The sequence below is a fragment of the Cyprinus carpio genome, chromosome A3 (genome assembly GCF_018340385.1).
Source record: "Cyprinus carpio isolate SPL01 chromosome A3, ASM1834038v1, whole genome shotgun sequence".
Taxonomy (NCBI): domain Eukaryota; kingdom Metazoa; phylum Chordata; class Actinopteri; order Cypriniformes; family Cyprinidae; genus Cyprinus; species Cyprinus carpio.
The window spans coordinates 13930188-13952224 of record NC_056574.1 but is presented as its reverse complement, the minus strand read 5'-3'; the positions used below and the strand labels follow the sequence as shown (position 1 = coordinate 13952224).

The following is a 22037-nucleotide window of genomic DNA, read 5'->3' as shown; positions in this document are numbered from 1 at the left end:
TCTTCCGACGACCGAGTTTGTGATTAATGTATACATTCTGTTCATGTATGGATACATATATATACATGTATAGATATATAATTATAACATATATTAATAATGTAATTATAATGGGGTTTCTTATGGCTCTCAAGGCCATGGAAAACCTGGAAAATAACCTGTTTTCTGCCGTTTCTTACATATAACGTAGCTAAACCTGACACATAAAACAATGAAAAAACATTGAAGATGCATGTCCAGTGGCTGTTAGACAACTGACGTCCGGGAAGAGGCGGGCGCAGGTGGAACGTAGCCACGCCCACAGGGCGCGAGTTAGAACCACACGGGGCGGTGCTACTTTTGTAAGCCCCTCCTCCATTCCAATTCCTCCGCTCGGTTCTGTCGAGCTGCGATCAGACGCCTGTGGATCAGAGCGCGGATCTCCAGCTGACCCTAATCACACAGACACACTGTTCGGATAACACATCACGTTCAGAAAACACCGTTTATGGTTTTAACTGAAGATTTCACAATGTCTCGCACCGACGAGGTCCACCGCATCACGGAAAATGTCTATAAGGTAAAGTGCATTGATACAGCTGATGGAACAACTTACTGATCACAGGTGGTGATCTAATAAGACTTGAGTAACGAAAGTGCATGCTTTAGAGATGAGTTATCGTCGGTGTTCGTTGTATTGCATAAGATATTTCTCTTGAGTGGCTTTACGTTTAGATTTATCATGTTAATGAACTTGATGGGAGATCAAGTTTCTCGTTCTTGTTGCTCATGTCATTTAAAGAATTGCACCGTGAGAACAGAAGTGATTTGCATTGTTTTTTACTTGTCTGCCACGATAAGAACATAACCTCTCTCTCTCTCTCTCTCTCTCTCTCTCTCTCTCTCTCTCTCTCTCTCTCTCTCTCTCTCTCTCTCTCTCTCACACTCTCACTCACACACACACACACACACACACACACACACACACACACACACACACACACACACACACACCACTCACTCACTCACTCACTCACTCACTCACTCACACACACACACCTATCTATCTATCTATCTATCTATCTGTTAGAGAACTACATTTTTGCTTTTCACGACTGATATGATACAGCTTTTGTTTTAAATGTGTGATAACCGATATGAAGCACTGGTTTTAATTAGTTTTATTTCTACTTTTGACTAAAGAATACTAAATAATTTAACAGAGACAAAAACATATTTAATATGAGCTATTTTCGAGTATTTTCTCTTATTTATTTAATTTGCGATGCAATTATATTTAAGCTAAGCTTGTAAGCTAAGTGGTCACAAATGTATGTGATGTATTTGCAGCTATGTCTAGCTTAAAATATTAAATAAGTGCACTAATTAGTTTGCACAAAACAGTGTTCTACCTTTAATACACTTTATCTAAGAGATCGCCAGTATTACTTTTTATGACTGATATGGTATAAAGATTGTGTAAATAACCGATATGCAGACCTGATTTTAATTATTTTAAATATGTATTTTGTCTAAGAATATATATATATATATATATATATATATATATATATATATATATATATATATATATATATATATATATATATACACATATATACACACACACACACACAAGATAAAATTAAGTACATAACATTTATGTAAAATTCATATATTTTACGGCAACAATAAAAACAAAATATTTTCATTAATGTAAATGACTATTATTTGGTCATTATTTATTGATTTTATTGATTTTTTTTTTTTTTAATTTTTACCTATCATATTTTGAGGCTTGTTGTTTCCCATAAACCTGTATCGGTTGCTATGTTTCTTGGCATGTGCTCTGTCAGGCATTCCAGCATAGGTGGTTTAGGGAGGAGGGGACGTGTTGGTTTGTGTTGCAACAGGTTCAGTCAATGTGTGTCTTGTCAGTGTTTCAGTAGATTCCCAATGGGTTTCTGCTGCAGTTTTTGGTCTTTAAATAAAAAAAGTTAATACTTACCACACCAGTAGGATTACGGCTCTCATCTGATACTTACAACTGTTAAATAGGCCACCTGAAGTCCAACACCTAAAATGAGGACAAAGAAACTATTCTGGTTGATCAAGGGCAAGCGGATGTCTCCCGTATCTGGGGTGTTACTCTTAAAGCAATGGAAAACTAACTATGAGGACTAGCATACGGCACAATTCACATAATATTTTCATTGTTCTGACAAATATTTAAATTCTAGTTTACTATGTCAGTATGAAGATTTTCATTTCATAAACCCAAAGTGGGTTAGTCCTCATGGGAGGGCTTTGAATTAGTCCACTAGCTGTCTATTGGATCTGCCGGTCGTTTAACAGATAATCGTTGTGTGCCAATTCACTGTTGGGATCTTCGAGGGCCGGATCATTTGTCCAAATTCACCCACTATTCAGATAGCTTGTTAAATCGGCCAGCTAAAGAACATAGATTGAGTTCAAAAGGGGGGCAGTATTGATGAGAGTTCTGTGTGAGAGTGGGAAAGATAAGAGGGGTTAACATCAGTGGTGGGATGTTAAACATCTGCTGAAGTGTCACAGGAAAGCCAGAATATGCTCTGTGACTAAACACATGGGTGTACCAGGGCGTATGTGTACACAAGTGTGTGTGTGTGTGATTGTTACTCAACTGCTCACAAAACACTCCCTACCTGCGAGCGATGGCTGTGATCCCGCTGGAGTTGCCATGGTTTTAAAACAAGCCTCACCTGTGAGTCACAGCCGGCCCTCAATCGCTCAGCCTCCTATCGTCAGACTCTCAGCGCCGGGGCCTAGTCATCCAGACAGTGCCAGGCTCAGCCGGATCTCTCTAATCCCATCAGCCTCCAGGCGAGTACCAGCGGCAGGCCTGACGAGACCTTTGCCAGCTGGAGGGTGACATAACTGCTGTCCGCTCACCTGTGCATGTGGGTGAGCTGAGGTCAAGCCACTTAGGTGCAGTGTGAAGCCAGACTCATACTGTAAGCTAATGCACATGCTCATTGTTAGCATGTGGTTGCTTGTGTTCTTGCATCGCGGAGGTGGTGACAAACCTCAGTGCTCAGGAGTTAGCTTTAAATATGTGGGGCAAAGTTGTGGCTTTGATTCCCAGGCAAAACATGAATCTTGCACTTACTAAAATCTCTTAATTAAAGTGTCTGTTGAATGTAGTTTAATGTAAAAATGGTCATGTCTGTATTGGTTGCTAGCGGGATCACAGGCATTACTTTGGCGGCGCCGTTGAAGGTGCTGGAAGCGTTTTTGCTAACTACCACATACCCGTTCTTCAAAACTCCGCCCTCTATCAACATACTTTACTTGATGTAAGAAAATGGTCCTAAATGGTCTTTATCTGTCTGTCTGTCTGTCTGTCTGTCTGTCTATTGAGATTTCTTGACTAAAAGCATTTTTCTTCACAGATTGGTGTAGGCTAATGTATGAAGACTAAGAGGGGTTATTATTACTTTGAACGTGTAGTGATTGAGTAGACTCTGCTCCAGTGGTGGTGATCAGGGTGTAGGGAGAAACGTAATGCAGTAGGACATGTTTCATCTCGTCTACAGGTGAAACAATGCCATAGGAGTGTCTCTATCACCACTTCCAAATAGTCAACTTAGAGTTAAGTAAACATGGTTACCATGTTCACACAATCCCGGGGGAAACGTATAGGTGTGTCTGTTTCTTGTTTTTTTCCACATGCCATGACTGATATTGGAGAACGGAAATAACAAGCAAAGGTTTCGGTTACAATATGCATATTACGTTCCCGTTTGATGAAAGCATCATACCCAACAGGCGTGAAATTTCACTTGTTCAGGGACTCATTTCATCAGAGATCACCAGGAGCTAACTATAATTTCTTCTTCTTCTTTTTTTTTTTTTTTGGAAGAAGATGAAGAAGAAGAGGAAGTCAGAGGACATATTTTTCATGTAGAAAATCTGGACAGGTGGTTTCTTAGCAACAACATGCTACGGAATGTTTGTGAGATGCACAGACCGCAGATAGAAACAGACATTGAGGGCATGTATTTGGTTATATTCATCATTAACACAAAGTTCATGTAATGGGGCTAATGATCTAATAGATGAGCCATTTTAGATCAGTTTTTCTTTTCTTTTTTTTTTAATTCTTAAAGGGATAGTTCACCTAAATTGAAAATCCTATCATCATTTACTCACCCTCATGTCATTTTAAACCAATTTAATTTTCTTCTGTCTTTAGAACACAAAATGAGAAGTTGGGCAGCTTTTTCAAACTGCTTTAAAGTTCAAAAAAGCACCAGAAATGTATTATAAAACAAGTCCATATAACCCATTAACTATATTCCAAGCCTTCTGAAGTTTTCAAAAGCTTTGCTGTTTTTTTTTTCCCTGTGAAACACAATATAGAATATGATCTGATCATTTTGGCTATACTGTGGTGTCTTTTTTTGGATTTTTGGAGCTTAACAGATGGTCACTATATGCCGTATGAAGAAAAAAAAAAAAGAGTTCCTTAGAGATTCGCAAAAATTCTCTTCGTGTTTCATTTAAAATAAAAGAGCAGCTTTCGAGTTTGGAACAACATGAGGGTGAGTAAATAATGATGAAAGAATTACATTTCTTTATTTGGAATTCCTATGAAATTCCCACAGCCCTTTGAAAAAATCAGTACGTTTGCAGTTATTTCTCTGACAACAAGTTAATGGATCTCTCGACCTTACAATCACTCGTGATATATTTAATAAGTGTAAAACAACTTTCAATAGTCGCCTTTGTGATCTGGACAAAGATATAGCTTTTGTTGCAATGTAAGAAGTCCCTAGGCCTCAAGAGATTACATTTATCATAGGTTTCCCGACAGTCATTGGAAAGGGAATGGGTTTTATAAGAGATGGATTCACTCCGCACACCCACTCTCCCCTCGGTCCGGGGGTGGATGGCTCTGAGCCGTTGCCACATCTTATTGTCTGAGCTCTCTCTTCAAAGAGCTCTCTATCTCTAATACTCAGAGCTCACAAGTAATGTTGCCGAGCGCTCACAAAATACACACCTTTTTTACCATTCGCAACAATGCACTTTGGATTTATTGCATAATGAGTCAACACATTAAACCTGATGAGGCTAAGGCGAATGCTTCATGCATGTGGAACATGGGATAGCTTGGTTTAGCATATTTATTAATTGAGTGTTTCTTTAACTTTTGGCACTTTGGATTTGGTTTATTTAATTTGTCTGTTATCAGTGTCCAACAGGGTATATACAGTATCTCCATCACAGATTAATTCAGTCATTTTTGCCATTTTCAAGGACAAATGTCATTTCCACCACTTCTCAAATCACTTTTTGGAATAAAATTGCTGTATTGAAATCCAGGATCTGGGAGAAGGGACAATAAACAATATACTATAGCATTCAAAAGTTTGAGATTTTTTTTTTTTATTATTATTATTTTTTCAGGAATACTTTAAATAAAAGATGCATTACATTGACCAAAAGTGACATTAAAGACATATTTTATAAAAAAAAAGGAAAAAAAAGATTTAAAAAAAGGCTGTTCTTTTGAACTTTCTATTCATCAGAAAATCCTAAAAATAAAAGAAGGATCACGGTTTACACAAAAATATTGTGCTGATTTCCACATTGATAAAAAAAAGTTTACTAAAGGAAAATTCACCACAGGTTTTATTTTTTGTTGTAATGATATTTCAGTTTTACTTTATTTTTGGTCAAATAAATGCAACCCTGCTAAGAGATTATTCAGAGTGACCAAATAAATAAAACTTTCTAACTCTAAACTTTTGAATAGTAGTGTAGGTCAATTTCAAAAGTATAAGTGATTGAGACATGGTAAGGTTTTAATGTGACCTTCATTTACCAAAAATACAAAAAAACTGAAATCTGTTAGTTTAAATAAAATCAACCCCCAGGTGATGAAAGTTCCTTTAGTTGAATAAAGTCCCAAATAAGTTGAAAGTTATATAAAAATGATTTTTGGAACGGTCAGAATGACTTAGTGTCTAGTAGTATCTATCAAAATTGAGAAGAGAATGAGATCTCAAGACTGGCCTTTGAAAGAACAGATGAGTGTGGGAGCAAGAATTGAGAGGAGGAGTGTAGGTGAGAGAGAGAGCTTCCCGATCCTTGTGGAAATGGTCTGTAATTGCTGTGTGGATATGTGGGCCTGAAATTATTTTGGAGGAGGTGCGGGCAGCAGGTCATGGAGTCGGGGGAAAGGAACCTCCTCTGCTTTTGATTCCAGCACTTATTTACCATCGGCTGGTTAGATGCACATAGACATACAGAGTAATGCTACATTTATTTCTAACCTTTTTACTGCTTGACCGTAATGGAGCAAATGGCCCTGAAAGGAAGAGGATATTGTTGGTCACTTATAGTGTGAAGTGTGTGAACAAACTCGGGCTGGGCAATTATACCTCAGTGTTCCTCTTTTTGATATTATTGGAGATATTATACTGAAATAACACAGAATGAGATATATAATATACACACACACACACACACACACACATATATCTCGATGTACAATGCCGTGTAAGAGTTTAGGGTCTGTAAGATTTTAAGTCTCTTGCTCAACAAGGCTGCAATTGTTTGATCAAAAATACAGTAAATATAGGAACATTGTGAAATACTATTACAATTTAAAATAACTGTTTTCTGTTTTAATATTTGTAAATATAATTTATTCCTGTGGTGGAAAACATGGTCCTTCAGAAATCATTCTAATATGATGATTTGCCGGTAAAGAAACATTTCTTTTTATCATTAATGTTGAAAAATGTTGTGCTGCTTAAAGAGCAAGTCATATGGTATTTTAAAGTGTCCTAATATTGTGTTGGAGTCCCCAACAACAGGTTTAAATGCATCTAAGGTCAGAAAACATTGTAATTTTCTCAAAATATACATTTAATATTAGAGTCATTTGCCAATGATTTCGAAACTATTTGCTCCAAGCAAGTTTGGAGCAGACCCCTCCCTTCCATAAGCCTACTCTGCTCTGATTGGTCAGCTGGCCAAGCCTGTTGTAATTGGCACAGAAAGGAGTCCTTAAGCAAGTTAGTGAGTGCTACCACTGACAAAGCACCTTTACATAAAACAATAACATAGTGCTGCAATCCGTTCTTATAACAATGACATAAAATACAAAAACACTTATGCAAGCGAATCATGCCCACAACTAAACTTAAGCTGCTAAACTGTGAACACTTGGTGGATATGTTAGCCGAGTGCTAACGTGATTAACTGATGAAACAAAATATGTAAACCAAAATATGTCTACTGTAATGTTTGAAGAACGACAGACAAAAAATGCTCTGTCTTAAATTTTAATTAGAATGTAGAACAGCTGTATCACACTATTTTTTTTGAGCACTCAATTGAAAATGTACACAATGTATCAATCGTACTTACAGGTTGTGGTTCGGAGAGCTTGTTAGTCCAAATTAAGAGTGTGAAAGTGAAAGTCATGACATTTGCCAAGTATGGTACTCGGAATTAGTGCTCTGCATTTAACCCATCCAAGTGCACACACACAGCAGTGAGAAGTGAACACACTGTGAACACACACCCGGAGCAGTGGGCAGCTATAGATCCAGCGCCCAGGGAGCAACTGGGAGTTCAGTGCCTTGCTCAAGGGCACTTCAGCCGTGGGTATTGAGAGTGGAACAGAGCGCTGTTCATTCACTCCCCACCCACCTACAACTCCTGCCAGCACTGAGACTCGAACCTGCGACCTTCAGATTACAAGTCCAATTCTCTAACCAATAGGCCACAGCTGTGTTGTCACGGTACCAAAATTTCAGTATTCGGTACCAATGCCAGTGAAAATCCACGGTTCCCGGTACCAATTTCGGTACCAAAGCAAAACACAAAAACAAGCTAATTAAAAAATTTGACTATTTATTATATATAGGAGCATTAAATAGTTAATAAAGAAACTTAATTCTAATGCTCATTATATTAGTGTTAGCCGCGCTTATGCTAACGATTAACTACTCTAATAACAGCGTTCATTTCAATCCGACATTCAAATTAAAATATTTCATAGTATTCATAACAGAAGCAGTGTTTCCCACAGCGGCATATGTAAATTAATTCTCTGCCAGCAGGAGGTGCTTGTAGAGCAGCAAGAGAGAGAGGTTTCCCCGGTAACGGCTGTAATCAAATAAGCGCTGAGTCTGCGCTCACAAAAGGCAAGATGACATCCATAATTTTCTGAAGACAGTCGGTTTTCTTTAGAAATAACGTGATATAAAAACACCCGCACTGGGGTTAGACTTTGACACGTGCAGTGCTCATGTTTATTCAACGAAGTCAAAGCCTTTTGGAAAATCTGTTTGTTGCGGTCAGTTTTGATATTTCCCAATGTATGGAAAACACTGTGAAACTTACCTGCTTGAACTCTTTAATTTGTTCTTGGTGTCTGTCTTTAAAGTTTTTTGTTAGTGTGTTTCCTCCTTTTGAGGTTGCCATGTCTTAGTGCTTTTATGAAGAGAGCGCATCTGCGGACCTTTCGGATAGTGCACCAAGAATCGGGTTGACCAGGTACTCGGTAACACCGGTAGCCTACTTAAAAAAAAAAACTGGTACCGTAACATTTTCGTTTTTTTAGTACCGACTTGGTACTGAAGTACCGGGTCTTTTGACAACATTATTAAGAAGATTAGAAGCCAACGAAGATAAAAGCCAAGATTAGAGAATCAGTCCTTGGTAAAATGACATGCACACAACAGAAGGTTTATTTCTGTGGTATCCTTGAACACAGCGTCTTCTTAAACATGATGTTAACACACTAACTAAAGGAAGTGTTTGTTGGCAGGTCAGACTCTGTTTGTATTTCGTGGGCAGGTGGGGATTATGCAAATGTGTTACCCAGTGACGTATACCGGTAACATGCAAAAGATTCGAAAATATCACGACTCGTTAAGGCGATTCAGAACCGACTCTCTCTTTTGAGAGACAATATCTTTATTTATCATGCACTTTTTTGATTAACAACTTTGCAGATTTTCCAAAAGAAAGGCATTTATTTGAAATAGAAATGCTTTATAATATCAGGAAGGTTTTTTCAACTTTTGGTCAATTTTATGTGTCCTTACTAGGGTTCAAAGGGGTGGAAAATTTCTGGTAAATTTCCGGAAACTTTTCCAAAAATCCATGGAATATTCAGAAAAAACCCTGGAAAGTTTCCAACATTTCTGGAATATTTCCAAAATTTACTGGAAATTTTCCACCTTTCTGCAACCCTAGTCTTTACTGAAGAAGAGTATTAAACAAAAAAATAAATAAATCTTGCTGACCTCAAACTTTTAAACTGTAGTGTATTTGCTTTGAAATGGTTTAGAAGGGTGTTTTTCCAAATCTTTTTCAAACCATATATGGTGGTGGTTTGAAATGTGATTTGAATCTGATTTTTACAGATATGTCTCAGTCTGGAAGCTCTGACGGCTCAAATCGGATTTCAAATTGTATTTTGCGTCACTCTTAACGGACACTTATTGATAACATCAAAACCAGTCACAGAAAGTATTCATACAGTATTCAATCAAAGCCAAAGCAGGTTGTGAAATCTTTGCTATATAAGTTAAAAGAAGCTCAAATAATTCATTTTACTGCATTGCAGCAAAATATTGTGTAAAATAAATAAATAAATGCAACTATATCATGCATTTGTCATCTAGAACTAAAAAAAACTCATGCATAGTTGTGGAATGTATTCTAAGAAAAAAAAGAAAAAAAGATAATCATCAAAATTACTCCCTCATGTTTTCCAAGCCAGTGATATTTGCTGGTTTTTTTTTTTTTTTTTTTTTTTTTGGATGGAGTAGTTTAATGATCAGGAGACACTGAGTCCACTCCTTATTAAAGGGGTCATATGATGCGATTTTAACTTTTCTTTTCTCTTTAGTGTGTTACAAGTTCTTGGTGCATAAAGAAGTGCGTAAAGTTGGTGCATAAAGTCTCAAATCCAAAGAGATATTCTTTATAAAAGTTAAGAGTCAACCACACCCTCCTAAAACAGCTCGTTCTAACATGCCCCCACATGTCTACGACACAATGTGGGAAGATTTGCATAACAAAGAAAGAAGGCGTTACTTTTATTCTCGCTGTTGCTGCCGGTGCCATGTTGTGGAGACATTGTGTGTTTTGTTGTGAAAGCGAAACTACTTTGTTTGGTCTTCCAAAAGAGGACACAACTAGAAATCAGTGGTTAAGTTCAACCCAAATATTCAGATGTGTGCAGTGCATTGTTTGGAGGACTGTTTCCTGATCCTGGGAAAGAAGACTACAATGCCGGCCGTTCTGACTCTCAATCTGTAAGTATGTTTACATATGTAAAGGATTTGCCACTGATGATTCAAACGCGAGTTTTGCGCAGTGTAGAGTAGCACTTGTTGTTTGTCGTTTCTCCGATCACAAATGAAGACATGGTTTATGTTCTCTGCACATTTTGTATGTACTTTTAAAATAATTTTAATAATAATCTTTTTAAATAATGTTCTTTTTTGCAACATCCTCTAAGTTCTCAAAAATAAATCAATCAGTGTGTAGAGGAAGACGCATTTGCAGATGTTTCCATGGAAACCGTCAGTGAGCTGCAGGAATATAAAGTGTTGTCACAGGGTCAGGAGGTTATGTGTTGAAAGCGCTGTCTAACAGCATCACCTACGTTCTGAAGCAAAGACCGATGTGCCCAGCTAGAGATGCCTCTTCCTCTCTCAGACCTGCTTCATTTAATTGGGCTAATTGAATCTAGACACATTTATCGCAGCCAATGGCACAGTATCGATCGCCCGAGCTGTTTGTTGTAGTCTGCCACAACAGGATTTCTTTCTCTTCTGTTACATGTTACATTCACTGTAGTCATTTTTTCTTTGTCTTTTTCTGACTTTAAATTCTAATTGGATCGGTCTGTTTTAAGTGGTTATAATTTAGCAAAATTACACAAGCAATAGCGCTGTGACCGTGGAGCAAGAGAAAACGTGACGCCTTGACCTAAACTCAGAGCCACTCACATACTCGGGTCTGAAATGCCACCAACAAAGTGAAAAGTGTAAATGGGTATTGGGCTAAATATCATCACTATTGAAGCACTGCTGGACCAGTGAAATTAGATGACCGAAACTAATCGTTCTGTTTTAATGTTGAAAACCAAACATTCAGAATTAGTCAAGCTGTTCTTTACATCCTTAAACTGAAATGAAAATTAGAAATGTTACCTTGGCAACTAACTGATATAAAATAAGTTGAAGTTAGAGCAGAAATTACTTGAACTAAAACTCAAATACAAATAAATTAAATAACACAGAATGAGCTCAAAATAAATACATAACAGAGATGTGGTAGTATTTGAAAAGTAGTAGTTTTATTATACAGGCACTCCCGTGTGTGTATGTATGTATGTACTGTATGTATATATATATGTATATGTATATGTGTATATATATATATATATGTGTGTATATATGTGTGTATGTGTGTGTGTGTGTGTATATGTATATGGTATGTATATATATGTGTGTATAGTATATGTGTGTGTATGGTATGTATATATATGGTATATATGTATGTATATTATATATATATTATATATATATATATAATATATGTATATATATATATATATATGTATATATATATATATATATGTGTATATATATATATATATAATATATATGTATGTATGTGTGTATATATGTGTATGTATATATGTATATATATGTGTATGTTTTTTTTGTTTGTTTTTTTTGTTTTTTAAACCCTGGGACATAAAAGTTGAAGACAAAAGTATTTGATGCCATCTTCCATCATCTTGCTGTGGCCAATGTTTAATTTGTTAAGCCACTGAAGATCATCTTTTATAGTGATTTTATCACATGCTCAGATAGTCAAATGTTTGTTATACATTCACTCCAAAACTTAATACCTACCTACAAACAAACTTTTAATAAAAAAAAAACTGATGTTTTATTTTTAAAACTATCTTTCAATTGCTCAGATAGTCAAATGTTTGTTATACATTCAATATAATGCAGTATGAAATTTTCTTGTATTCTCGTGTCTGAACACTGGCCTTGGCTTGACTCCAGCAGCTCTGTAGTGTGGTCAGCCCAGTGGTGCTTCTCGTGAAGTGCATTCTGGAAATTCTTTCAGATAATCAAGGGGTCTTTAAGGATCCTTCAGCCATTCAATGGTTTAGCGTGATAGTGTGTTTCATAAGAAAGTTTAAGCCAAGTTTGAGCACAAGACAGCAAGAGGAGCTTGCATGGATTTTCTGTGGTTGTTCTTTAACCAGTGATGAGTGATTAATGCTTTGCATGCACTCTCGTTTGGTGTCTTCTTCACTCATTAAATAGGCTGATGTACATTTTTTAACTCTGTGAAATAGATCTCCATTAGGTCTTTTTAAAGGGCAACTAGCAGATAAACGTGCTTGTATCATGACAGTTATCTCAACTGGTGTGTCACAGGTCTGTTCTTCTAATGCAGTATTTAGTCACAAATTTATTTCACTTAGCTACTGAATATTTGACCCAGTGTTTTTTCCTAAATCACATTTCTGCTGATGTTTATGCAAACAAAATTACAAATTTATCATTTTTTTGTTTTGCGACTTAACTTTGAGGCTGCATGCTAGTGTCCAAATTAAAAAACTTTACTTTTAGGGAATATTGATGACATCAGAAATATTTAGGGGCTCATTTTGCACGTATTTTAGTCAATCAAATGCTCTTTAGCATGCATTCCTCTCCCTCGCACCACCTACAAATGGCTAGCAAGCAAATGTGGTATTTGTGTCCCTTTTAAGCTGTGTCCCCTTCACAATGTGCCTTCCAAATTACCTGTATCCATTAGACAACACAGTTCTTATAGTTGTTGTTTTTCTGATTCAGTAAACTTTCTCTGTAGCTCACCTGGTACAGCATTGCCCTTGCAATACAGAGCACTCGGGTTCGATAAAAGCGCTCAAAATCTTGGAGAAGCGAGTTAAAATGAGATGGTTGTTTGTGTCGGCAAATGCAATTTTATCTCATGTTTGATTTTGTTAGCACTATCAGTTATTGTAGGTGTTATTTTCAAACTTGGAGTATTAACCTTTAAGCGCAATTCACCGGACATTTAATTTCCAAACTGCTGTGCTACATGCAACAACCAATATAAGAAAGCATTGCCAGATTCACTTTCATCTTTTTTTATGTAAAACTAAATGCACTTTAAAACAACTCACTGGGCAATTCACTTTAAAAACATACAAGAAGCAGCGTCATATCATTTTGCAGAGATGTTCAATGAGCGTAGTTTGCAATTGGAAATATGTCATCCAAAGAAAGAAAACAGCACTGATTTTGTTGTGTTATTAACAATTTAACATATTGTTGGGCCTGTGCAGTTCTTGGTAATATTAATGTTTGTTTTTTAGAATGTTTTTTGGAATGTCTGTTTGGTCACCACATGATTTACAATATACAAACTTGTTTGAAGTAAAACCAGTTGGGAACTATATTGGCAGGCTTTTGTTTAGCAGGATTTATGGTTGTTGATCCTGAATTAGGGATCGAAACTGAGATGAGATTTGTATTGCATATTGAAAATAAGCTTGCATACAGCCTGCCCAGAAACACAGAGGGAGAAAGATGATCCTGCTCTTTATGGCGCCTTGATGTGATTAAGACAGTGTTCTGATGGAGGGGGGAAGAACAGTACATGAAGACTGATACTGTCATTATATATAACAATGCAACTCTCTGATTGCACATAACATGTGTTCCGTCTGCCGAGGGCCCATGCACAGACCTCTGCTGCATTAGATTAACACTGCCAGCATGCTGTCAAGCACAAGGCCAGCTGTTGTTGGGTTCTGAACATTTGTAGTGTCAATCATTTATTAAGCCACAAAAAAAAAAAAAAAAAAAACATTGCTGGTGTTTAAAGAGTAGCATACCAGCAATGTTAGAAAAATTATCCTTAACGTAAACCACATTTTCATTAAGTTTACAATTTTAAACTGCACAGATGGAAGGCAGGAACAGTTCCTATGTGATCAACCCAAATTCTTCTTCAATCTGTTTTCAATAACTTTTTGATACCAAAACTGGTTTTGCTTCAAACTAATTAGATTTATGTTAGGAGTAATGTATGATCAGTTGGTCATAACCATAAAATATACTTAGACCGCATGATCAGGTCTCCAAGAAGAAAATAATTCACATCTTTAATATTGTCTTGTCTCGCCTCCTGGCCCTGTTTCCTCTCAAATGCTTCTCTGAGTGTGTTTAGGTAACAATTTCCCTTAGCCTTTTATTGCTAATATGTTATTTCTTTTATTTCTGGCTTGTCAGTGCTAATGCCAGGTATTAAAGTCAACATTGGGTTTCGCGCAGGACCATAACTGCTGGGTGGCATGAGCAAATCGTGGCCTAGTGGTTAGAGAGTTTGACTCCTAACCCTAAGGTTGTGGGTTCGAGTCTCGGGCGGCAATACCACGACTGAGGTGCCCTTGAGCAAGGCACCGAACCCCTAACTGCTCCCCGATACTGCAGCATAAATGGCTGCCCACTGCTCCGAGTGTGTGTTCACAGTGTGTGTGTGTTCACTGCTGTGTGTGTGTACTTTGGATGGGTTAAATGCTGAGCACAAATTCTGAGTATGGGTCACCATACTTGGCTGTATGTCACGTCACTTTTTCTTTCACTTTCAATGGTTGCCTTGGTCAGGAATCAAAAGGTTGGAGGTTTGAATCTGGAGGCAGTGTATGATATGGCTTTGTTCAGAAATAAATGGATGTATTGGGTGCAGCTTCATATTTCTTTCTTTTTTTCCACTTACTGATGATGACAGGAAGGGTCTTTGGGAATATTGCAACAAAATGATGGGCCAAGGATTCACAGTAATTGCTGTTTCATCAATGGATTTTATTATATGAGCCAAAAAGTGGTTACTCATAAATTACTTTTAAAGGCATCATTGCTATTCTTTGATTGTGCACCAATCAAAATTTAAATGGAATGCCAATTTCCTTATGGCCTATTTAATTATCACACCATCACCTCAGAAATATAAGTCTCAAAGGTAGTTCAAAACAGCCAGCTGCTGTAGATATTTTGACTCAACCTAAACCTATATTGAACAACCTAGATTTACTAGAAAAACATGAATATGGCAAAGATGAAAGTGAATGTGGCAACATTTTATTTTTTTCAAAGAAGTAGTTGCACTGCTAGCATTGTGAGGAAATGAAATATCTGTATTTTACTTGCTTGGTTGAACTTTTTAACACCTATACACAATATAAAGCTCAATACCAACTTCAATTGAATACATTTGAAGTATTAACCATATTTATTCTTTTTCACTGTTTTTACTGTCACTTTCTTGTCTTGTCACTAAAGTGAAGGTGTTGCACACGTCCACCTTATAGAGAGTCAGGAATAACCAAGCTCTCAGACAAAGTGTATGCTGGCCTCATATTCCAATTAGCTCTTGCAATTAGGCTGGCAGATGTAGCACACGAGGACTGGGATGATAAAATTAGCAACACTGACAGAATTTAGAAAAGAAACCACCCAAGCCCCGCCCACTCCATCTGACCTCACTTGTGATTCATGAGTTTAAGGTGCTAGCATTACACCAAGCTAATTACATCTAGCTTACATGACACTAACATTAGCAGAAAATTGCCTAGTTTTTCAGTGCTGAATGATGTTTGTGTGAGTTACACCGTCTAGTTTTTGTAGGCAATGGAGTGCTGACTACAGCTCTGCTCCTGTGAGCTGTCTTGATGTCTGCTGCTTACATAGACAGATGTCTTCATAGGCAGCATTTTACCTGAAATGGCACCTTAGAAGTGGAATTCAGTACATTAACACAAATAGTGCTCCTAAAAGCACACCAGAAGCACACTACTAATTTGATTAGTGTTTGACGTTAACCTGTTACTAAACTAATATACTCCAATACATTGCACACACATTTTAGGTAAAATAGATAACTTTTCCTTAAAATGCCACCTAGATGCCTTAAAAGGCCACCTAGATAGGCAGCTAGATAGGTTTTGGAACAGAGCCCACTTCATTACTTTTCTACCATTCCTACGTCAACATCGGCCAATTTTGCTCTTGATTGCTGGAGTGCCATATGAGTCCAGACCTGGTCTCGCCTAACCATTATGTAAACCACCCTCATGTAGAGCCAGGCTCTTCACATCTCTACCCCTCCTCATTGTACCATATCTTTCTCTTCCTCTTTTTTTGCCCTCATGTGTTATGAGGATGTTGTTGACGATATATTTTTAATGAGTTATGCTGACAGCGCGTTATAAAGAAGTCACCGGGGGAATAGGGATGGAGAGGGAAAGAGTCAGAGGGTAGGTAAAGATATTTTTTTTTAAATCCCTTGGAAATGGAGAGAGGTCTTTCATCCTTTAGAGAAGAGAACTGTACTCCATGTCAATGCTCTCCACATATCATCTCCTTTCAGAACATTTCATACCTTGTCTTGTTGTTGTGCCAAAGCCTGCAAACTGACATTAAGACACATGAAGCCCAAACAAAAAACCCTTGCTAATATTTTGATCAATGAATATGTATTTTTCTTCACTCGCTGTGCCTGTGTGTCTCTTTCTTCGTTCCATCTAATGGAGCTCCTGGGGAGACTGATTTTGCTGAGGCACTGCTGCCTACTCTCCATCTTATTCTCCGTCAGGTGCAGACCCACTTTTAGAGCTGCCCAGAGAGTGTGGCAGGAGCGAGAAGGTGACCTGTGACGTCAAGTCAATGATGCCCGGGGAACAAGTGTTATCGCTCTACTAAAGATTCCCTAACTCGTTTTTCTCTCAGACTTCATTTATTGTGGAAAACATTGACATTTTTGAAGGATTGATGAACTGTTGAGTGAAAAATTTGTCAAACTAGTCCTCAAGTAGTTTGATGGCTATTAATACCTGACCCAAATCTGCTAGATAAAGTTCGCCCAAATATGCCTTCCAGTCCAGGCAACTGAGAGCATTTTGACCTGGTATTTCTCCATCTGTTGACATGGTCCAGCCTGTATTTGGCTCATCTATGTATCTTGATTGATTGAAAAGCATCTGCCCTGCCTAAAACTCTCAAAATTGCTCAATCCTGGGTTGCACCAGGTCTTACTTAAATTGGGACAAAGTTAGCTACAGCTTATTTTATTAACTACTCTATTCGGTGCCACTTGGTTCCTAACACTTAAATCATCTAATGCTTAGCCACTTAATATCATATCATCTACCTTTATGAATCCATTAAAGGTGCACTAAACAAATTTTGCCAAACGGTGTTGATATTTGAAAGCACCAAAACAAACACGCCCATGACCTTGCCCCTATTTTGATAACTCCACCCCACACGTATGTACACAACCCTGGCAGCGACGATGGTGGAATCTGCTATGCCTGCCGGCTGCAAACTCAGCTATCAAGAAGAAACAAAGCAACCTCGGCGTCCGATTCCAGGCCTTGTTGCTGATTTGAAATATGTTTTTAATGAGTTTGGCAAGCAGTTTTTGAGATTTCGGTAGTTCCCCATTCGAACGGATATGATACTTGTTTCCCCGAAATTGCTGCAATATAAGGCATTGCAAATAATGGACCGACTTTCCTTGAAGGGGACTTTTATTTTAAAATGTGCACATTCAGTCTTATTTGTATGTCTAATAGTCGAAAATGAAATCGTTTCTTGTCACATACATTTATGATTTACATGAATCATAATTGCATATTTTCAGTTCAAAAAAGTTGAGTAGTTTTCATCAGTCTTTTACTGTCGGTTGCTGAACATTTCTATCGTAAAACAATTTTCTAATACAGTACTACTTGCATTATTCCACAAACTAATACAGTACTACTTGCATCATTCCACAAACACTCGTTGCGTTGTGACAGTAAGACCCGCCTTCTTTGATTTGATTGGCCACCTTGATCATTTTGACTTTGACGAGCACTGTTGGGCCACTGAGGCAGACCAGCCTAAAAGTTTGACTTTTAAAACATTTTGTCATCCTAACAACAAACATCTTTACTCATTTGTATACACAGTCTTATACTGTCTATCAGCTATGACTATTTTAGACTTTCAAAGGACAAAATGGGTGGAAAAACAGTAATAAAAATTTGACATAAACGACATAAAATGCAGCCCAGGAGTTACGCCCTCTAAATAACAGAGACCATATTACTTCCAACGATTGTAACAGCACTATCAAAGAAACCATACATACAGTACACTTACAGTGCACATACGATAAATGCTTTGAAACAATGCAACTGACATCACATGACAATGACAACATGACAAACGTAGTAGCTATACGCCCAGATTACATTCATAGTACACACATTCATACTATATAAAATGTATTTTTTAACTGTCGCAAAGTATACTTATATAAAAAAAAAAATGCCTTCTAAGAGAATAAGCACTTTTAAACGCAATTGGCCTTTATATTAACCATAAGTCTTTGCACTTAAGAAGAGGTGGATTTTGAGGTGGAGGTGTCTGTTGTTGACCTGTCTCGGTTGAAGAAAAATGGCAAGGACTGCACAGGCATCTGCCAAAGCCATTTTTAAATGAATGAGTCTAAAAGTTAATTGGTGCTGGAATGCTACAAGCAAATTGACACACTGGATCAGGGGTCTCCAAACTTGGAGGGCCGGTGTCCTGCAGAGTTTAGCTCCAACCCTAATTAAACACACATGAATAATCAAGGTCTTAGGCATACTAGGTGTGTTGAGGCAAGTTGGAGCCAAACTCTGCAGGACACCTTGCACTACATGATAATAGGGGTCTATGGTATCAAGTAATTCTATCATGTGGTAATTTATGCCAGTAAAGGGGTTGAAAATATCACTGTATTGTCTAGAACAAAAGCAGCGCTGCACTGAAACACTGCTAAAGAGACAAGATGAAAAGAAAATACCACCAAAGTTAAACTTTTCTGAAGACAATCAGTTTCCCTCAGAAACACATTCATATAAACCCCCAAATCAATATTTAGTGTTTTCTTCCAATAGTTCATGCATCATGAACCGTGAGTGATCTGCGTCCGTCTTCAGCATCTCTGGCTTCTGTTAACGGGCATTAACAGACTTCATATTTTCACATAAATTTCATTTTGGAAAATGATTGCATCGCAACGCAGTTTGTCAAATCATGGTATACCTTGAAACTGATAATCGGCCCATGCCTACTGTGAGTTGTTAACAGCTGCTGTATGGGATGTAGTTATTCATGGTGAATTTTGGAGGAAGAAAGCAGGGTTCGGTGGTATTGTGCTGTCAGCTTCAGGTCTTTGTTAACCCCAAGGCCCTGGCAGACTATGGCTGCTCTAATTGGAGGAACCCCCGAAGGGGAAGTGGATGGTGCTCAGGGTGCTATGACAGATGCCCGCTCGAGTGAGCATCACTGAAGGATTACAGCATGGTGAGGTGGTAAAGTGTTTATTTTGGTTGCACTAGGAACTGAGCTTCGAGAAGATTTGCCCTCCCTGCATATGTGCCCTCTCAGAAACACCAGACATCCCAGCCCTTCTTTAAAACGCACTGTATACAAGCAGTTTAACAAGCCCCACAAACTAGCACTTCAGAGCATAATATGTTCATTTACTCCTAGCATATGCTCACTTTCTATCTCTTTTGCTTCCTTGTATTCTCTTAAACACAGTCTCAAAGCCCTGAATAAAATGTCAAATCTCTTTGCTCACCCCCAAAATGAGTGTCTGCTTCCCTCCCACAAGAATAATCTCACACTGCTTAACACAACATGGAATGATGGGTGGTGTGAACGAGGGATGATGCTGTGGACAGTTTTTTTCATGAGGGAAAATGGAAGCATCTTTGGTTTGTTCGGATGCACAGTCCCTGCTGCCTCATATGTTATGTTTTAGATGTTTTGTGCTGGAAGTCCTTGGTCAACTAGCTTAACTAGAAGGCATGCACTAAACCATGGAAATGCATGCATAATCTAGTATTTTTAGCAGGTGGTAAATGCTATCAGTTGCCTTTAATAACCAGCCCCAGGTGCTATCTGCTGACGTTGTTTGTGTATATATATATATATATATATATATATATATATATATATATATATATATATATATATATATATATATATATATATATATATATATATATATATATATATATATATATATATTTTATTATTATTATTATTATTATTATTATTAAAGTATATTTTTTTAAACAAAGCTGGATAATACTCTAACTTGTAGCTGATAGCATTATTAAATTAGCCAAGTATTTAGTAACAAGCTGTGGATGGGACAGGTTGATTATTGAATTTACTTGTGGAGGAAGTATTTATGTGTATACATATGCATATGTGTATGTGTATCTTTATTATTTATACTGTCTTTATTAGACTGTCTTTGTTCTAAAGACGCTCCTGTGATTAGTAGTATATCTCCAGCACGTGCGTTAAGATCAGGGTTGCCAGGTTTTCACAACAAATTCTGCCCAGTTGCTTCTCAAAACTAGTCCAAAACTAGCCCAATCGCGTTTCCAGGAGGTTCCCCGATAAAAAAAAGTTGCATCCCGGGGTAAAAATATACATTTTTTGGCAGGGTTGCCCTGGTAATATTCACATTTTAGGGTCTAAATATCACGTTATTGGTATTGGGGTCGCTTCAACCCCGCGGACATGGAAAAACAACCGCAGACTTGGCAACACTGGTTCAGGTGGAGCGTCATTTACTTCACAGAGCCGTAGTCCACCGACAAGCTACACAAAATCGCTTTCAAAATCGACAAAGAATCGCCTGCGATTTTAAAATCGATTTTGTGTAGACTGTCAGTGAATTACGGCTTTGTGTAGTAAATGCCAACCAGTGTTGCCAAGTCTGTGGTTGTTTTTCATGTCCGCGGGTTGAAGCGACCCCAATACCAATAACGTGATATTTAGCCCCTAAAATGTGAATATTAGCAGGGCAACCCTGACAAAAAACTTATATTTTAACCCCGGTATGCAATTTTTATCGGGGAACCTCCTGGAAACGCGATTGGGCTAGTTTTGGACTAGTTTTGAGAAGCAACTGGGCAGGATTTGTTGTGAAAAAATGGCAACCCTGATCTGAACGCACGTGCTAGAGATATACTACTAATCACAGGAGCGTCATTACTGAAGAGATGCGCAGGAAAATCGTATTCGATTTTTTGCACAGCCCTAATATTAACAAAGACAGTCAATTGCTGCCACGTTACAAATTGCCTGCTCTGTTCTTTTTTTTCTTTTTCTTTTTCTTTTTTGTTAGGACTCTGTCAGTATAGATGATAGACTATGCCCAATAATGGTTATTTCAATGTTTTTAATATATTTATATTTTATAATTATATATTTTTATTAAATCAGCATTTTCAGACACTGAAAACTGGAATAATGGCTGCTGAAAATTCAGCTTTGCATCACAGGAATAAATTACATTTTAAAATATATTCAAATAGAAAACCGTTATTTTAAATTGTAACAGTGTCTTACAAAATTCATGTTTCTACTCTATTTTTGATCCAATTATAATGCAGCCTTGTTAAGCACAGAATAGACTGTTACAAAGACATTTAAAAAAAAAAAAAAAAAAAAAAAAAAAAAAGCAATGTGTCCAGTCTTTTGACTGAACTACTGTACACGCCATGTAAAAAGATCAAGGAAAATCTAATTTCTCAAAAAAATGTTGTGATGCCTATATTAACTTGTAGCATTTAAAAACAATGTTTTTACTCTTTAGCATTTTATTTCACTTTTATTTAGGAAAAAATAGTATTGTATTTTAATATTAGGTTACTGGCCATAGGTGATAATCATAGGTTTATTGGTATTGGTTAGCCATTTAAAGTTGGTGCATCCTTAGTTTGAGAATTTATATGGGCCTACAGATAACCCATCCACATGTTGCAATTCTGCCTTATAAACAAATCTTTCCCTCTCTTGCAGACCATCATGGAACAGTTCAATCCCTGTTTGCGGAATTTCATCGCCATGGGAAAGAACTATGAGAAGGCTCTCTCCAGT

At 37.3% G+C, this 22037-nt stretch overlaps 1 protein-coding gene across 7 annotated transcripts in view; it reads left to right on the top strand.

Annotated features, from left to right (window-relative positions):
• Nucleotides 1-363: 363 nt before the first annotated feature.
• Nucleotides 364-22037, top strand: part of LOC109094087 (brain-specific angiogenesis inhibitor 1-associated protein 2-like) — a 76148-nt gene continuing 54474 nt past the window's right edge. For 3 of the 7 annotated variants that reach the window (XM_042719500.1, XM_042719519.1, XM_042719510.1), the window contains exons 1-2: nucleotides 366-559; nucleotides 21960-22035. In XM_042719500.1, the coding sequence (XP_042575434.1) occupies nucleotides 488-559; nucleotides 21960-22035 (148 nt within the window). In that variant the 5' untranslated portion in view covers nucleotides 366-487. Of the gene's footprint in view, nucleotides 560-21959; nucleotides 22036-22037 lie in introns of all 7 variants that reach the window. The other 4 variants (XM_042719536.1, XM_042719527.1, XM_042719507.1 and 1 more) reach the window with 2 other exon arrangements.